Source organism: Pinus tabuliformis, chromosome 5_2, assembly GCF_031772625.1.
Source record: "Pinus tabuliformis cultivar Carrire ecotype Pingquan chromosome 5_2, CPIR1, whole genome shotgun sequence".
Taxonomy (NCBI): domain Eukaryota; kingdom Viridiplantae; phylum Streptophyta; class Pinopsida; order Pinales; family Pinaceae; genus Pinus; species Pinus tabuliformis.
This window is the reverse complement of record NC_142306.1, coordinates 413,335,760-413,353,628: the sequence shown is the minus strand read 5'-3', so window position 1 is coordinate 413,353,628 and position 17,869 is coordinate 413,335,760. Positions and strand designations below refer to the sequence as shown.

The window sequence follows — 17,869 nt, the reverse complement described above, 5'->3', positions numbered from 1 at the left end:
GACGTGGTCTACCTCCTATAGCTCCTACTTCTAATTCTTCAGCTTCTAGAGCACAGCAAACTCCACTGCCAACTCCACCAGCACCAGCATCTACATCTAGAGGGAAAGGGAAAGTTGTGGCATTTTCTCGCAAGAGGGGCAAAGGAAATCAATAAGATTAGACTCTAGTTATTTTCTTCATTTTATTGTATATGACATTATGACATGATGAGATACATTATTATATTGTTTGTTGATATTTGACGGCTGAGTTGGGACTCAGGTGTCAGGACTTACTATTCAGGACATGATTCAATGTTATGTGTGATTTTAGCACTAGAAATGATATTAAACATCTTATATATTAGTTCTTTTATCATATTTATGTGTCAATGTATTTATTTTATGTCGTAGATGGTTTAAATATTAAAAAAATTGAACAAAAAAAACGAATATTTTTGTACCAGACGATTTTTTCCCGATTATTTTTTATTATTTCCTGATAATTACAATTTTTTCCTCGCGCCAATATTATCCCGATAACGATTAATGCAACATTGCCTTCTACTTGATCACAAAGTAGTAATCATTATTGGGTTCCATAACCAAAAAGGAGAGCAAGAGGAGTTTTTTGCACACAAGGGAAGTTGTTTGATGCAAACTATGGGCATCTCTCTTGTGCCACATTGTCAAAAGATGGCAAGCATGATAGGGGGAGAAACATGACAAGAAGAAGCATGATAGGAGGAACACTTGCTAGGAAGACATTGAAAAAAAATATCCCATTTGCCATTGATGTAAAAGGGGAAGATAAAGGGGGAGATTGTTGGTCAAAGTTGTCATTGATGTCAATATAGCATTGTTGAAGCAAGACCTAATGTATTAAAGATCTCTTAGCTCTAAATAAAGAAACCTAGGTCTATGCCCTAGCATGATGAAACCCTAAAAGATGCATATATTGACCTAAGCTATGTATACATGAATGAAGCCCTAAACCTAATTCTAATGCCCTAATCACAAGGAGCTCTAATTCAAAAGACCATGCCATAAAACTCTCAAAAGGTTGTCATAAAAGAATTTCCTTTAAAGAAAATAATAGAAAATTATTATTCTAGTCATAAGAGGTGACATCTTGAAACAATATTTACACCAGCTTATAGAAGACTTTATGATCTTGCAAATGAGTGCTCATACACCTAATTCCTTGTCATTGGAGGAAAAATAATTTTTGAAGACCAAACATAAAAGATTGCTAGCCGACGTAAGAGGCTCACATGAGCAGACGTGCCCCTTAAATAGGCGTGTCCCTTCATGTAGCCAACAACTGTAGGTCACTTGTAGCATATCTGAATTGGTTAAGGGCAATCATTTTTTAAGCATATTCTTGTTGAATCAGTTTTATTGAAGACCTCCTTGAGCAGTTTTGTAGCAACACATAGAGGAACTATTGAAGACCCATTGAAGTCTTATTGGCAGCATGTTGAAGGATCTTGTTAGTTGACCTATTGAAGAGACATTGAAGACTTGGTAAAGTACAGCTAAAGCAGCCTTGGGTAGACTTTGTGAAGACTAGAACCAGACTTTGAAGCATACTTTGGAGAAGTTAATTAACTCTTGTGCAGACTTGTTGAAGCAAGATCCTTGAAGATTCCAATAGTCATCATTTGAAGCAGGAAACCTTGAAGTGCCTTTGATCATGTGGCATTGAGGAAGCAAAAGTGTGGTTGATGCATCTTGAAGATCTGGTGTAGGCATCTTGTTGAGGACACAATTGAAGTATATTAAAGCAAATACTTTGTGAAGAAGTTTTGTTGAAGCATCCTTGGAAACCTTGATGGATGACTGAAGCCCTCATGGAGTAACCTTGAAGAAAAAAATTTGGCTAACATGAAGAGTATTGGTGACACCTTTTATGGTCACTAAAGTTGTCATTGATGAAAGAAGGATTCTTGAAGATTGATTGAGAGTGATATTGAAGATTATCAAGGCTTGTTGCAGAATATATTGAGGAAGCCTTGAAGAACCATTGTACTTGTCTTGAAGAGTTGAAGCAGAATGATAGGGTTGGTGCCCTAGAGGATAGGAGTCCTCAAGATCAGATTGGAACATGTGCTAGTGGAGAGGGTTGGAGCCCTAGAGGATGGGGCCTTGTGAAAGATAGGGTCGGAGCCTTTTTGAGGTTGGAGCCTCATAAAGACCAAGTTGGAGCTTGCGACCATACAGGTCAGAGCCTTGTTGATTGAAGATAGGTGTCTTCATCTAGGGTTGGAGCACTAATCCTTATTATACTTGATTTATTGTAAAAAAGAGGATTGGAGTCCTCATTATTTCTGATTAATAAAATTATCTATCTTGTTATTGTTCATTTTGTGTTCCGTTTATAAGTGATCTAAAAAGGGTCAAGTAACAATTGTAAAAAAAATACTAATTCACCCCCTCGGTATTTCCAACATTCAAGTGATCAAGAGAGACAATAAGTGACTATAATGTCACCATTCATAGATTCCTCTGGTCATAAATTTCAATTTGGTCAATTTGAACATTGCCCCAATTATTACTTCATATGTCAACAAACCCCAATTGTTGTTTCATATGTCAACAAAGCTCAATTTCATTAATTCATTGAATCACGGAAGAAATGACAAATGACGATATCGTAATTGGCAATTTCAAGACCATTAATAAAGTTTGTTCTACTAACATCTTTAAGACGATAAAAAAAACTTGTCATGACAAATGACGATATCGTAATTGGCAATTTCAAGACCATTAATAAAGTTTGTCCTACTAACATCTTTAAGACGATAAAAAAAAACTTGTCATGAACCAACCGATCCATTATGAGAAAGCATTAACTAAATAAACAGAGAGAAAGCAAAAATTAAATAGACAGGGAGACTAGCCACAACTTTTATCTACAATGGACCTCTTACACTTTATTCAAGAATTATGAACCTTTACACTTGTTACTAATTACATCCTCTGTTCAAAAAAATTGTGCAATTAGACTTTCATTCATTTCATGACACATTTGTAGGGCTCCCACCTTGCAAGAGTACATATTGATGGGACAGGCATCTTTTCTCTTTCAGGTTAATAGTCCATGGTCCAAGAGATAGGCCTCAATAGTGACATGGTCACAACCTTTAGAACCTTGCACCTTACTTAAAGCAAGTTGTAAGGCAGGTTCCACCGTGCACCTTACTTAAAGTAAGTTATACGGCAGGTTCCTGAATGATCTTTAGGGAGGCTTTATAACGGGAGATTGGAAAGTTTGGAGTCCTTCAGCATTCATGGTCATGTCCATCCTCTGCAGGGTGTTCAATTGGATGATACCTTGTGGTCTCCCAGAAGGACATTACATGCATTGGTGATCTGTCAGAGAGATTAGAAGAAGCAGTTCAGGCTTTCTCGAGAATGAACATGAGATTGGAAGCATTGGTGCTCTGCATTCAACTAGAACATTGGCCGCGCCACTGGTATGCAATTATAGTGGCAAGTACTCTGGTTAAAACCCTAGAATACAGCAAACATTAGCTAGTATACAAAGCCCCAGATATGGAGAAGCATAAAGAGGTCGATGCCAAATGCAGAGGCAGACCTCCAGAGGGTGAGGGAAGGACAAGGAAAGGGAGAAGGCCTTCAAATTGAAGGAAGGTGGTCACTGCGGAAACAGCCAGCACTGCCTCCTACCAGACCCAATACTCGGAGGCTATGAAAAGAGAAATCGATGCTATGGAGAAATGCCAACGCTGAAGAGATTTAGCACTGCAAACGTTCTGGTGCATGAGGAGATTGGAAAACTTATCCAAAAGCAGGAAATCCAAATACACCAAAAACAGTGGATTTTTACTGGGATGTCAAGGAACTTTTGCACGCAGAATAGAGAGCAGTGAAACTCAGGATGAAGTTGTTCCAGAGAGGCTGGACCACCTGAACAGTATGTCTGATGCTTTTATTACAACCATCTGAAGTTTTGAAGCTACTAGTGATGAGAAAAGGGGGAAGCTACAACAGTAAAAGCAGAGGATGTTCAAGCGGCAGAAATATTAGAAGATGCCCAAGCCAGAAGGGTGACAGCGTGCCAATGATCCCTATTGATATAAATACAGAACCCATGAACTGATCCTCAGACATACTCTGCTTTGGTGCACTTCTTATCTTTTCCTTGTGTTGTTTGTGTTAAGGTTTAGACTTCGATTAATGCAAGACCTTAGACTCTTAGATGATGCAGCAAGTCTGCTCACAGAACACAACATTCTTTTATAATATCAGGTGACAGGGTCTCCTCTAGGCAACCCAACACTCGGTCAGTGTGTTTTTTTTCTGCGAATATGAATAGATGAGTCGCTAAATTACCAAAAAAGAAACATTTGTATGGATAAAAAAAATGTTGTTAATTCCTCTATTTTATACAAAGCGTATTCTGCGCAGATCCTTAATAATTAATTTTTCATATCTGGCTTTCAGGGTTGAGTAATGCTCTAAATTGGAGCTCATTGCGTAAGAACCACTTGAGCTGCATTCATCCAAGGCATCAATAACATAATCTGCCAACCATTCTTTCTGATGTAGTTACGACCAGAATGAATATATCTGTTTTGTAAACAAAATCATGCAGTAATGTAAATATAACTATATCAATCTAAAATCATATCCAAAGTAGTATATCAAAAGAAATATATTTGCATTGCGCAAACTATCGATGACAAATGTATTCTACCTCATAAATCTCAATAATATTACTACCAGGACAAATAAATATTTATTTCTTCATTATCAGAAAGCAAATATCCTTGAGTGCACACCATTACCGTATTTTTAATTTTTTACGTGATACTTACGTAAAGCTATCATCCATAGCAGAAAGCTACTTGGACCACTCTGAAATATTGAATGGATATTAAACTCAAGCTATTTCCATGATAACATCTTCCTAAGGATCTAAAACATTTACATATCTAGAATCTACATAGCTGTCCCAAAAACTATGGCAAAAATAAACAAGCTTTGCAAAATATTAGATCAGCGTTGAAATGAGATTGAATAGGATCCAGAATTGGGGTCTTTGACAGCCTTGAAGTTATCAACACTCATGCCAAAGCGTCCTAAGACTGAGTTTCCAAGATCTTTTAGCTTCCCTGCAAAACATATCAAAAGGACAATCATGAGAGTGTACAAATACAGCATTAAAACATTTGTTTTAGTCCTTAAATCATTTCACACTATTGACCACAAAAATGGCAAAAGGACAAGTTCAAATAAAATTAATCACTGACAATCATGATATCAGGGCAGCTGCTACTGCCTGTTTAGAGATTCCTGAAGCTCTAATGATATAATTCAGTCCGCTTCCCTCTCTTTTCCCATTTCTTTCATATTGTTGTGCAATTATACTTTCATACTTCTCTCAGGAAATGCAAAAGTACTTCTTGACCAGGGATATATCTTGGAATGTCACTGTATTTCAGGCCTGTTCTACTTCATATTGTATGAGGTTCCACATTGTGATTTTCATCACATTGATGGAGATTTGCAGTTAGTACCTTACGAGAATTGGACTGAATTAGGGGCAAACATCTTCATGAATCCCTTTCTCCTCTTGGCATCAGACTATTTGATAGATGCGTTTGGTTGGGGGGGTCCCATCAGATTATTTGATAGAGGTCTTTCGTTGGGGGAGTCCCACTTCTCCTTTGTTGGATGATGGTTTTAGCCCAAGGGGTTAGAGGATGGTAAAAGGGTGTAGATATTTCATGATGTAGTTGAAGTTATCTAGTGACTAGGTATGTTGATGTTATGGGGTGTTGGTATGTTACTAGGAAGGATGTGCTACATGGTCCTCTTATGTTGGATGTGTGGTGGGGAATAGACATACATTACGAGTGGATGGGTTAACATATTCTATTGTCCCCTTCTCTAATGATGTTAACGTGGTTGGATGATATGTGTTGTGAATCATGATAGTGCACACTGCCTGTTGATGTTTGGAGTAGCATCGGGAGTATTCTCACATGTGGAACAAGTGGGTTAAGTGATGGGGCTTTGCACCGATGGACCCATTGTATTGTGATGACCCATGGTATTTCACCCTTTGGATAAGTATAAGTACAAGAGTGAGTGATTCATTCTTGTGGCTTGGTGAGAGGGATATGAGATAGATACTTAGTTGTGCCGCGTCTAAGGAAAGAGCACAAAGTAGCAAAGGAGATCGAAATCAGCTAGATCAAGAACAGATCTAGGCCTTGATCCACTGGATCAAACCCAAGTAATTGTTGTATATGTAATTTCCTCTAGGGTCATTTTCCCTTGTACGGGAGCCCAAGATTCTTGTTGAAGCACTAATAAGAATTGTGTTTTGGGGTTGAACTTTTATGTTATTGTGCATGGTCTAATTGTTGCTTTTAAAAATTTCATTGTGCTAAATTTGTTCTTGTTACACACATCAATGTGTTTAAGTTCATTAGTTGTGTAAAACTAATAGGAAGTTGTTAACATAACTATTGTGTGTGTGTGTGCATTGAGTCTAGTGGCCATAAAATCTAACATGGTATCAAAGTTTGGTGTCTAAGAAGGGAAGTTGGATCTGAGATTTGCACAAGTGACAACTCTAAGATGGAGTTGTAGGAATTGTCACAAGTAGTAACAGTGTTTTGAAGAACCATGCCGAGAGAGTTGGCTAAGTATCATAGACTACTTATATGGGAAGTGAAGGCCGTGATCAACAGTGTCAAGAGGAAGTCAACAAGCTCAGGGGGAGTCAATGGCTCAAAGGAAGACAATCTTTAGGTTCAAGAAGTTATGGTACGAGATGGTCATGTTGTTTGGAGAGAGTAGTCTTCGAAAAGTCATGGTATGAGATGGCCATGTAGATGGGAGAGGGCAATCTTCCAAGATTATGTCATGGTACAAGAAGGTCATGCAAGATGCTTGAGAGCGGGAGGCTTCTATGAGCAGTGTATCTTTGAAGAAGGGTCCCTGTCATACAATGGAAATTGTTTCTGTCATATGGAGTAGTTGCGGTAGCAGATCAAGGGTGGAAATGTGTTCCAGGTTCAAAGGCAAATCCACTTCAAGGAGGTTTTGTGAGAATACATCCCTTGCTAAGAGGAAGTGTTGCTTTTTTTAGTAGCATCGGGAGTATTCTCACGTGCGGGAAAAGTGGGTTAAGCGATGGGGCTTTGCACCCATAGAACCATGGTAGACACATGGTATTGCACCCTTTGGAAAAGTATAAGGGTGAGGGATGCGTTCTTGTAGCTTGGCAAGAGGGCCCGCGGAGAGTCGAGTAGGGCACAAAGGCATGTGGGAGCACGAGACATTAAGAGAGAAATCCTCTCAAGTATGCAAAGATCCACATGAATAATATTACAAGATTGTTGTGAGAAATACTCAAATTTGTTGGGTCTGATGAAAGAGCACAAAGTAGCAAACAAGATCCAGATCACCTAAATCAAGATGGATCTAGGGCATGATCTGTTGGATCAAATCTAGGGTAATTTTTGTATATGTAATTTCCTCGAGGGCCATTTTCCCTTGTACGAGAACCCTAGATTCTTGTTGAGGGACAAATAAGAATTGTGTTTTGGGGTTGAACTTTTTTGTTACTATGCATGATCTAATTATTGGTTTTATAAATTTCGTTGTGCTAAATTTGTTTCTGGTTAGACACATCAATGTGTTTCAATTCATTAGCTGTGTAAGGCTAATAGGAAGCTATTACTAGATCTAGTGTCTATGTGCACTGAGTCTAATTCCCACAAAATGCAACACTTCCTTGTTGGAATTTCCCTAGTTTGACTAGACATTATAATATTTGATAGACATCACCTTGGTCAAATGTCTTTGATGATTTCAGTAGCCTCTTTGATGTACCCTTCCTAAGTTTAAATTAGAGTTCAGTGGGGGGAGGTGGATCTTGGATGATCAAGCCTTTTTAACGTTTACCGAGGTATTTATTTGAATATAGTCCTTTGGTGGTGGGTTGTAGGTTCAGACCTAGGTGGAGCTTCTATTTTATCATTGTGTTGTTATCATGGTTGAGAATATTGCAAGGGTATACAATTTATTTCCATGGTACAACACTTGTTAGAGTGTACCCCCCATCATTGGGATACATGTCCATGTCAATTTAATCAATTTGTGACTATTGGGATGGTGGTGGCCTCTAGTTCAACCCTGTGTGGAGCTTCTATTTTATCATTATCTTGTTATCATGGTGAGACTACTTCTTAAATAAACAACTTATTTCAATGGCACAAACACTTGGAGTGCATCGTATTGAAAATAATAGCGAGAAAGGGTTCCTAGATTTGTGGCTTAATTCAAGGAGCCTCAACAAGTTTCTCCTTGAGCATGCACGAGTTCTTGTGAGTTAGGAACAAATTCCTAAAAAGCATGATGAGTTCCTAAAATTTAGGGTGAATTCCTAAAAGTTAGGAGTGCATGAAGCAGTTGACTAGTGTTAATTAGTGGAAGGCCGAGTTTATTGTCTTCTAGTGCAAATTATTTTGGGTAGAAAACAAGTTGATTGAGTCAAGATCCTAAATTATAGGAAGGAGGAGTTAACACAACCAATGAGCTTTTGTTAACTAGTCAATCAACAGTTCGAATTTCCTCAAATAAAACTTGCCAGTAATAGCCTAATAGATGCTTATAAGGAGGAACAAAGTCACAATTTGATCATTGTCTTGTGAGCACGAGTTGGTGAGACAAGACAATAGAGTTCACGGGTTTGTGAGAAGGTTGCACAGGTTTATGTGTGGAGTCTGTGAGAGAAAGGACGTACAAGAGGAGCTTGTGCTAGTATTGAAGAAGGCAAGCAGATTAGGGGTCTTGCAAATAGTTTCAGCTTGGTACAAGCAAAGGGAATCAAATTGCATTCTCCATTGAAATTTGTATTTGTATGAGATCTGTTTCTCAAATTTCTTCAATAAAATTCTCAAGCAAGCAAAGGGTTTTCCCAGTTGGGTTCCCCAGAAAATTTGTGTTGTTGAATTGTGTGACTATGATTTATTTTTGTTCCTATTCCACTGCAAATTTGGTAGAGAAATTTTGTGTCTATATGAAAAGAAACTTGTTTCCAGATTGTTCATATCAGCAAATCTAAATTTCATGGATTTTCTACATGGCATCAAACCATGGATCAAAATAAAGATAGCACAATCAAGAGCAAACTCGTCATAGTGAGTTGGAATATGATCTGCAATAGATGCAACACTTAAGGAGCTAGTTCAGGTGTAGCGAAGGAGCAAAGTAGGGTCTTTTTTGAAGTTTGGACAGGGTCGAGTTAAGGGTAGATTGCAGGCAGCATTTAAGGGCAGTTTTGTGCATGGCGTTTGGGTATAACTCTTTGTGTACATGCTATAGCAAGACATCTTTGTGTCATCAAGAGAGGCCAAGTCTCTTGAAGTACTATGCAAAAGATAGAATAGTTGGCTAGGAGGAGGAACAACCCATTTCTGGAAAAGATTTGAAGGCCAAGTAGGTGGGTTGTAGCAACTACTACAGGCAACCCTAACTAGGGTCGAGATCCCAAAAGATTAATGCATAGACCGAGGGTTTCAGACATCTGGAAGGTGGAGCCTTCAAGAGGTATGTATGCCATTCTAAGTTGATGAAATTTGCAGGGTGATGGACCATGTTGGACAGCGATTATTTGGCATCTTAAGCGCATTAAGGAGGGTTGCTAGTAGGTGTCAAAAGAATCCCTAAGTCCATATTTGTGAAGGACTTCAAATCTGGTAAGAGAAACAGAATTAGAGGCCCTAAGTACAGTGTCTTGTGAAGGACTACAAAACTGTTAGTGGGTAGGAGTTTGTGAGCTCTCTAAGTAGACAAGATGGCATTCCAAGGATTGAGAGTAGATCACTGTTTAGAGGGAGCATCAAACTTTGTTCCATGGAAAGGAAGGATTATGATAATTTTGGAGGATAATGGGTGGGTAATTTGTGAAGCAGGCTATAGCACCACCCCGAGATCCTCAGCAATTGGCCCAACATAATACGAATGGTATCAAGGCAAGGAGGATTATTCTAGAAGGGGTCAGAGATCATATAGTGCCTCATATCCATAAGAAGAACACAACCTTTGAGATGTATAATACCATCCTAAAGCTATATCAAGGTACTAGTGATACCAAGAAGCTTGCTCTTAAGGAGAAGTTGAGGAGTATCCAAATGAGCCCATCGTCACATATTTGTCAAGGTTCACTCAGGTACGAGATGAACTGGGTGGTGTGGGCGTGATTGTGTTTGATCATGACCTTGTGAGTTTTGCCTTGCTTGGACTTCACAAGTCTTGGAAAGGGTTCCAGGATGTTGTTAGTGGATGAAAGAACTTTCCAAATTGGGAAAGGTTTTGAACTTACTGCATACAGGAAGAGATCCAAAGAGGAACCATAGAAGGAAGATTAGTTATGACAGTGGCCAAGGAGATCCTTACCCTGGCAGGCAAGGCCAAGGGCAAGATGGGCCAAGGAGAGGCCGAGTCCAGTCAGAAGGGCAAGAAGAAGGATCTAAGTAAGATCAAGTGCTTCCATTGCATGAGTTTGGCCACTATGCTAGTAAGTGTCCTAATCAGAAGGAGTCCAGTAAAAATCATGTTGTTGCATCAGTAGAGGTAGATGCTTTTTCTGCCTAGTTCAAGAAAGATTTGTCATTGATTGCTTGCATAGCACACTCAACAGATAGCAATATATGGTATATTGATTCAGGAGCATCCTTCCACAAGACCAAGAACAAGAAGAGCTTCAGCCACCTGAAGGAGAAGGACATGATTGCATGTATGCGGCTAGAGGAGTTGGTTGTTAGCTTTCAGAGGGAGTCAGGTAATCCTCTTCATCTTAGAGATGTTCTCTATGTTCTAGGATTGAGGCAAAATCTTGTTTCGATAGCTACCCTTGAAGACAAGAAATACAATATCATCTTCAACAGAGGTAAGACGTATCTCCAACACTCAACTTCTAGATGTAAGAAGAAGATAGGTGTGAGGGTGAAGAATCTCTACAAGTTGCAGGTAGAGACAGGTGCAGCCTTGAGCAGCAAGGTAGGGGGTGCTCAGAGTAGAGAAGTGGTAGTTGAGCGAGAGCAAGATGGAGCTCTCAAAATGGAGCCTCGACCAGTATCTCAGTTTCAATCTAAGGTAGTTGGCAGTTGGTCTGACCAACAGGATGATGAGGAGCATAGCACAAGGCAAATCAGTCAGAGACTTCTAATATAGGTTTGAACCAAGTAGGCAGAGGATCTGTATAAGGGAGATCAAAAGAGAGTTGAGTCTAACACAACCAATGAGCTTTTGTTAATTAGTCAATCAACAGTTCAACTTTCCTCGAATAGAACTTGCAAGTAATAGCCTAATCGAAGTGCTTATAAGGAGGAACAAAGGCACAATTTGATCAAAGTCTTGTGAGCACGAGTTGGTGAGACAAGACAATAGAGCTCACAAATTTCTAAGAAGGTTGCATAGGTTTATGTGTGAAGCTTGTGAGAGAAAGGATGTACAAGAGGAGCTTGTGTGAGTATTGAAGAAGGCAAGCAAATCAGGGATCTTGCAGATAGTTTCAACTTGGTATAAGCAGAGGGAATCAAATTGTATTCTCTATTTAAACAAGTTGTATTTGTAAAAGATCTATTGCTCAAATTTCTTCAATAAAATTCTTGAGCAAGCAGAGGGTTTTCCCAGTTGGGTTCCCTAAAAAAATTGTGTTGTTAAATTGTGTGACTGTGATTTAATTATGTTCCTATTCCGCTACAAATTTGGTAGAGAAATTTTGTCTATATGAAAGGAAACTTGTTTTCAAATTGTTCATATTAGTAGATCAAAATTTCATGGATTTTCTACACAACCCTGTCATTGGCATAAATGTTCATGTTGATTTAATCAATTTGTGACTATTGGGAAGTTGGACAGTGATTTTATTTAAGCATTAACCTTTGGCAGACATTTGAGGTTGATTCAATGTTTTAAAACTCTGACTCCGGTTCGGAAACGGCCGAGGGTTGACTCCGACTCCGGCTCGGTATCGACTCGACCGGTTTGATTTCAATGACTCTGTCGTTGTAAAAAATACATCAAATATTTTTTTATATAAAAAACAAATTTTTAAAGATTTTCATTCATGTTTCCAAACACAAAGCTTTAGAATATAGAGAGAAGACAACATATAATCAAAGTAGGCTCATGAATATATCCATTATATCAAAATGGCACCCAGTGCATTGTTCAATACAAAGTTCATACTTAGCCACCAATGCCAAGATTCTTTTCTACCTCAAAACAAGGACAATCACTAGACTACAACAACAATAATACCAATTCTCTACAACCAATCATAGCTTCCCAAATGATAAGCCAATGAACTAATCAACAGATGTCTTCAAATTTGTGCCTTTGCTACAAGACAGCGTGTATCATGCCTCGTCCTAGACTGTTGGAGATGATTTCAAGAAATTTGCCCCTAATGAAGTCTCAAAACCCTTGATTTAATTATGGTCAAGCTCCACAACAATCATAGGTAAATATGTATCTATTAGTCCATTGCCATAATGTTTGCCTTTTTAAAAACATTGTATGGCTCAATGCATTGTTTCAGTTTTCTAATTTATGCCACTAGGATAACCATACTTCGGCCTTGTAATTTTCAAAACTTTCTCACAGTGATAGATTACTTTAGGGCTATAAATATGCAATAAACAACTATCCAACCATTGATATGTAGGAGGCGGAACAACTTTTGACAAATGTGCTTCAGGATCTTTTTTAAATAGCCAAGTCGACCGGGTTGTTACCGAGCCGACTGAGTTGTTATGGAGCCGGCCGAGTCGATGACTGGCTTGGCTAGCTCGATAACAACCTGGTTAGTCGTTCCGTTTCAGCCATCGAGCTAACCCGGCTAGGCATTGGCTCGATCTGGCTCGGCCGAGTCAAAGTCAGATCGACCATTTTTTAAAACAATGTGTTGATTTAACCATTTAATGGTTAGATTAATCCATTTTATTACCATGGAGGTTAATGGCTTGTGCACCTTACTTCAGTTGGTAGTTGTTCACAATTGCAAGTGTTATTTGGAGGTTATTTGCGGTTTTTATTATGAAATTCCTCTCTTGGTTTCGAAGGCATTCACAATTATTTTATTGTTGGAAGTTGGCAAATTCTCCTAGGGCACACTCCCTCTTATGCACAAGGTTTGGGGAAATCAATTGATGGTATTGGAAACAACACATGGTAGCCTCTCTTGTGCATAGGGTTTGTGGAAATCAATTGAAGGTATTGGAAACAATAAGATTTTGAAATGGGCATTAATGAGTTCTAACCAACCTGGCACTTCTTTCTAGTGCACATTCCACATGGAGATACTATATTATTTGTTGGGTGGTTAAGGTAGTTACATGGCACAGTTTTCTAGGGCACATCTCTCCTGAGTGTTGTCTCATCATTATTGCATGGATATTCAGCTACACTTCTCATCTTTTGACCTTCATTAGAGAAAGCCCTCACCTCTTTGACATGCAACATATATTATTTTATTGAGGTGGTTATGGAGAATTTTATTAAAGGGGGTGTGTGGCATAGAAAGCCACACATAGCATATTGCACGCATTTACTTGGTCTTTTAACTATATTTGAGCATATACATGGAGGGTGCACTTGTGGAAACAATTTTTTCTATTTATGGAGGTATATATTTTATTATTTCATGAAGTTTTGCCATGGTCAAAACCCTAACTCACTTCATCATCGTGGATTTGTCTTGTTGGAGAAGGCCCACTAACTATTTTGGTGTTTGGCCACTTCCTTTCTTGTGGAGCACTCCACCTACTTGTCATCTTGCACATTTATCCATGGAGTTGGTTGCCTTGAGACTCACATGTGGATTAGAGAAATGTATCTTGTGGGCCTCTTGCTATGGAGCATTCTCCTAGGTGGAACTATTTTATTGTTATATCTCTCATGCACCTTGAAGAGCACACTTTGTCAGCGCTTATAAGTAGACCCTTCAACACATCCTCCAAGGTTGAAGATTATTTGATTATATTTTGCATGCATCCATCTTGGAGGTAAAATTCTTTGTGGACCTTTTGCATGTTGACCTAATTATCGTGCCTATTTTTAGTTATATGACCTTTCCTAGAGACATTTGATGTAATATGTTTCCTATTTTTAATAAGGGCAAGTCCTTGGGGGCTTGTATCAACATACTGTGACATGGTCAACCATGGATTGGGGAGAAATCTAATAACTCCATTAGTATATTATTTATTTGACTCCTCATGGAGCGAGTTAGCAAAAAATGATTTTTTATTATATGAAAGATAACTCCCTTTATAAAGAGGAGCTTTCTCTCCATTGTAATGGTTGTCGAGACTTTGGGGATTGAGTAACTCTCCCCTTGGAGTTCATTTGTACATCATATGCTTGGAGAACGATGGAGTATCGGAGATATGATATCATTTTTATGCGAGGCTTTAATTTTTGTAGTAGGAAATCCTTGTAGCATGTTATGCCTTGTAGTGAAGTATGTGTAACTTGGACAGAGTGAATTGTGGATCTATCCTTCTTATTGATGTTAATGGTGTGTTAACCTTGCTTCCATAAAATCCATTTTTTACTAGATTAACATGACCTCACTTTCATAATAATACTTAACACTGGCACCTTTAGCAATCCTATCCGTACGCGAACACCTTCGGAAAAAAATGTCATGTGGTATAAATCAGAAAGGGAAAGCTCATAAGAATGTAAGTTAATGAGAATTGCTATGCATGCCACAAATCAACCTTGGCTTGCTGAATTTTTATAGCAGAAAGTTACCTTGGATTTGGTTTTATTATTATGGTCAGCTAACAAAACAACAGCAGAAATAAGAGAGTCGAGATCTATCAAGTGTCAATACATTAGATACAGTTTTCTCCCAGAGAATTACTTCCTAATCATTTTCACACAATATTCTTATGTCACTGATATCGTTGAGCAATTACACTTCAGAAAACATCAACAGTAACTGCAGTGGAAATAGTAATGATCATAGAAAGACAGCCATGCACAATAGAGACGATATTTTTACCCTGGGAAATCCAACCTTGGGAGAAAAGTTAAAACCCACCAACTTTTCTTTAGGAGAAATTATTTTTCAACAGCAAGGTTTACAAATTCAATTTCTCCAGAAACTTGTGTCAATATCCAAATCAAAATACCGATCAAACCTAGTCAAAATCTAACCCTATGGACTGCAGTCAACCCTACAGTCAACTAATGTATGGATTTCAGTAAAACTACAATCAAATCAGCTTGTTCAAACAGTCAAACGTGGTCAACCGCTGCGGTCAAATTCATCCTTCTGTTCACACGTGTGATTGTCTAAGAATGCTGGTCAACTTAATCCAAGAACTTGGTCAAAGACTCCTTCACATGCATGGCCAAGAGAGAGATGAGAAGATAGAAAGATGATCTCCAAAACAGACTTCTTTATGCTCAGATTTGCTCTTCGTTGGTGGAGAAAATGAAATGTCACATCATCTATATATACTAGTCAAATGGGGTAAAATAACCCAAGGGACACGTCCCTTCACCCTCCTGGGCTGACTTGACTTTTCTAGGCCCACTTGACTTTCAAAAATCAAATTTTTACTTTAAGTCTTCATAATTCTTCTAGGCCAACTTGGGAATACCTCTCGATGCTACACAAATAATCAACACTCCCTCTTAGCGAAAGAGGTATTCTCCTTAGCTGCAACAAATTTCTCCTTAGCTGAAATTTTTCCTCCACAAGAAAAGTTCATCAGGTTGTTATGTTGAGGTAGTGTCTTTCCATGTGCACGTTTATCGATCACTCCATCCTAGAGCAAGTAGTGTGACTCCTCGCATGTACGTGTATAGATCACTCCATCCTAGAGTAGGCAATGTGAGTATCCTGGGCCATTTACCCCTGGCCAAATCAACATGGCTCCTCAAGTAAATGTATCAATCTCCTCTGGTCAAATTAACATGACCTAGGCAAAGTACTTCATGGCTTCTCATGAGAGGATCTACCCTTGGACCATTCACCCTTGATCAGCATGGCCTAGCCAAAGTCCTTCATGGCTTCTTGGGTGAATTACATCAATCTCCCAAAGTCCTTCATGGTCAAATGGCTTCTTGGTCAAATTAGCATGACCCAGCCAAAGTCCTTCATGGCTTCTCAGTATAAGATCTGTCCAATCCTACAGTTTCCCTGAGCAATTCACCCCTAGTCAAATCGCCATGGCTCCTAAAATGTGTCCTGATTTTCTGAAACATTTTGGCTGCCAGAAAAGCAAAGTCAGAAACCCTACCTGACCCAATACTTGAGCCTCAAAACTTGGAAATAAAGCTTCAAAGCAAAACCCTGGACCTAAAGTGATGAATGTTAATTTGAATATTTTATATCACATGGCTGTCTCATTATATTTTTCTGAAAAGAATGTAGGCTTACTTCTGGTCAAAAAAACACTGATCTTTGGCATTTTACTGCATCAAATGCTTGTCTATGATAGCATTAATGGCACAACCTAGTGACGAAGTAAACTAACTGTGTTTTATTGTCTTCTTTCTCAGCTTTTGTGCCAAACTCCTCAGCTTCATTGCATTAAAACCCAGAGACTTGCATATGCGATAGAGCAGCTTGCATATCAGTATTAATATGATGGCAGTTTCAACGCTACAAAACAGCATACTGCATTTATGAAGTGTTACACGGACCAGCAATTATTTCCAATATTGCATGACATCGCACCTTTCATTAAAACAGTCAACAAATGAACTAACATGTCCATACTTGGGTGCCTAACCAATCCCCTTAAAACATGGTTGACTAAACTTTGATAACCAAGTCAACTCGAAACAGTTAGAAAAACCCATAAATTTTGGTCCCCTTTGTGTGCCAATCTGTTAATCAACCAACCCTCATAGCGACCAGCTTGCCAATTTCAATTGTTATAAATTACATGTTAAAATTGGCAACTAGGGCCAAACTCCATGTGGATCACCTTATTTATAGCTTCTGATATTTATCCTAGATTCCTCTCATCGAGAGGTGTAGGATTGATCTAAAGATCATCCAATTCCGATAAGTATTTATGGAGATGAATTTATTTTGATTATGGATAAATTGTCAAGGTCGACCAGCAAACTTATGTAGGGTCAGAAGCCCAACAGTCATGTCTATTCAACCTCAACGTTTGCATATAAATACAAGAAGCATTCTCCTCATTTGGACAATTCAATTCACTCATCTTCTCTCTCTCTCCTACGCATAAAAAGAATCTCTCTCTCTCTCACACGTGTCGCTGAAAGGAAGACATCCTAGGGCAAGGAAAACGCAGAAAGAAGGACGCTAGCATCATCTCTTTGACCAGCGTTGACTTTCCAAGAGTGCAGATTGGGTCTTGTTTCCTCTCCTAGGCAGGCCGCAATTTTTGGCACAAAAATCGAGGTGATCTGACCTCTAGTTTGACCGGTGTGACTGCCCTAGATTAGGGCTGCAAGTTGACTTCAGAAATCTGCAAATTGACTGAACTTTTGGGGCTGTTCAAGGGCTGTGTCTTTAGGCTGTTCGAGGACAAGTTGACCGAAAATTGACCAAGTATTTCAGAGGTCAATTTCAGCTAGTTTGACCAAGTTTGACTTTGCTGATCTAGGGTTTGCTGCTGCTGATATAAAATTATAGGATTCAGATTTTGTACAATTTCTCTCTGCTGGACTATTGAAGATAAAAGAAGATTTGATCAAAGGGTTTCCCCGCATTGGGGTTTGTCCCTAGCTAGCCACCACCTCTTGTGTCTCTTGTCTTGGCTTGTTTTTTGTTGATCATTTAATGTTCTATCTGCACTTTACTTAATGTATATGTGATTGCTAATCTGGGCTAATAAGAAGA

General features: G+C 38.7%; 1 protein-coding gene across 1 annotated transcript in view; it reads right to left on the bottom strand.

The window, feature by feature from the left end:
• Positions 1-4,835: 4,835 nt before the first annotated feature.
• Positions 4,836-17,869, bottom strand: part of LOC149159281 (uncharacterized) — a 33,793-nt gene continuing 20,759 nt past the window's right edge. The window contains exon 5 of the mRNA XM_089436437.1: positions 4,836-5,120. Coding sequence (XP_089292563.1) covers positions 5,005-5,120 — 116 coding nt within the window. The 3' untranslated portion in view covers positions 4,836-5,004. The remainder of the gene's footprint in view (positions 5,121-17,869) is intronic.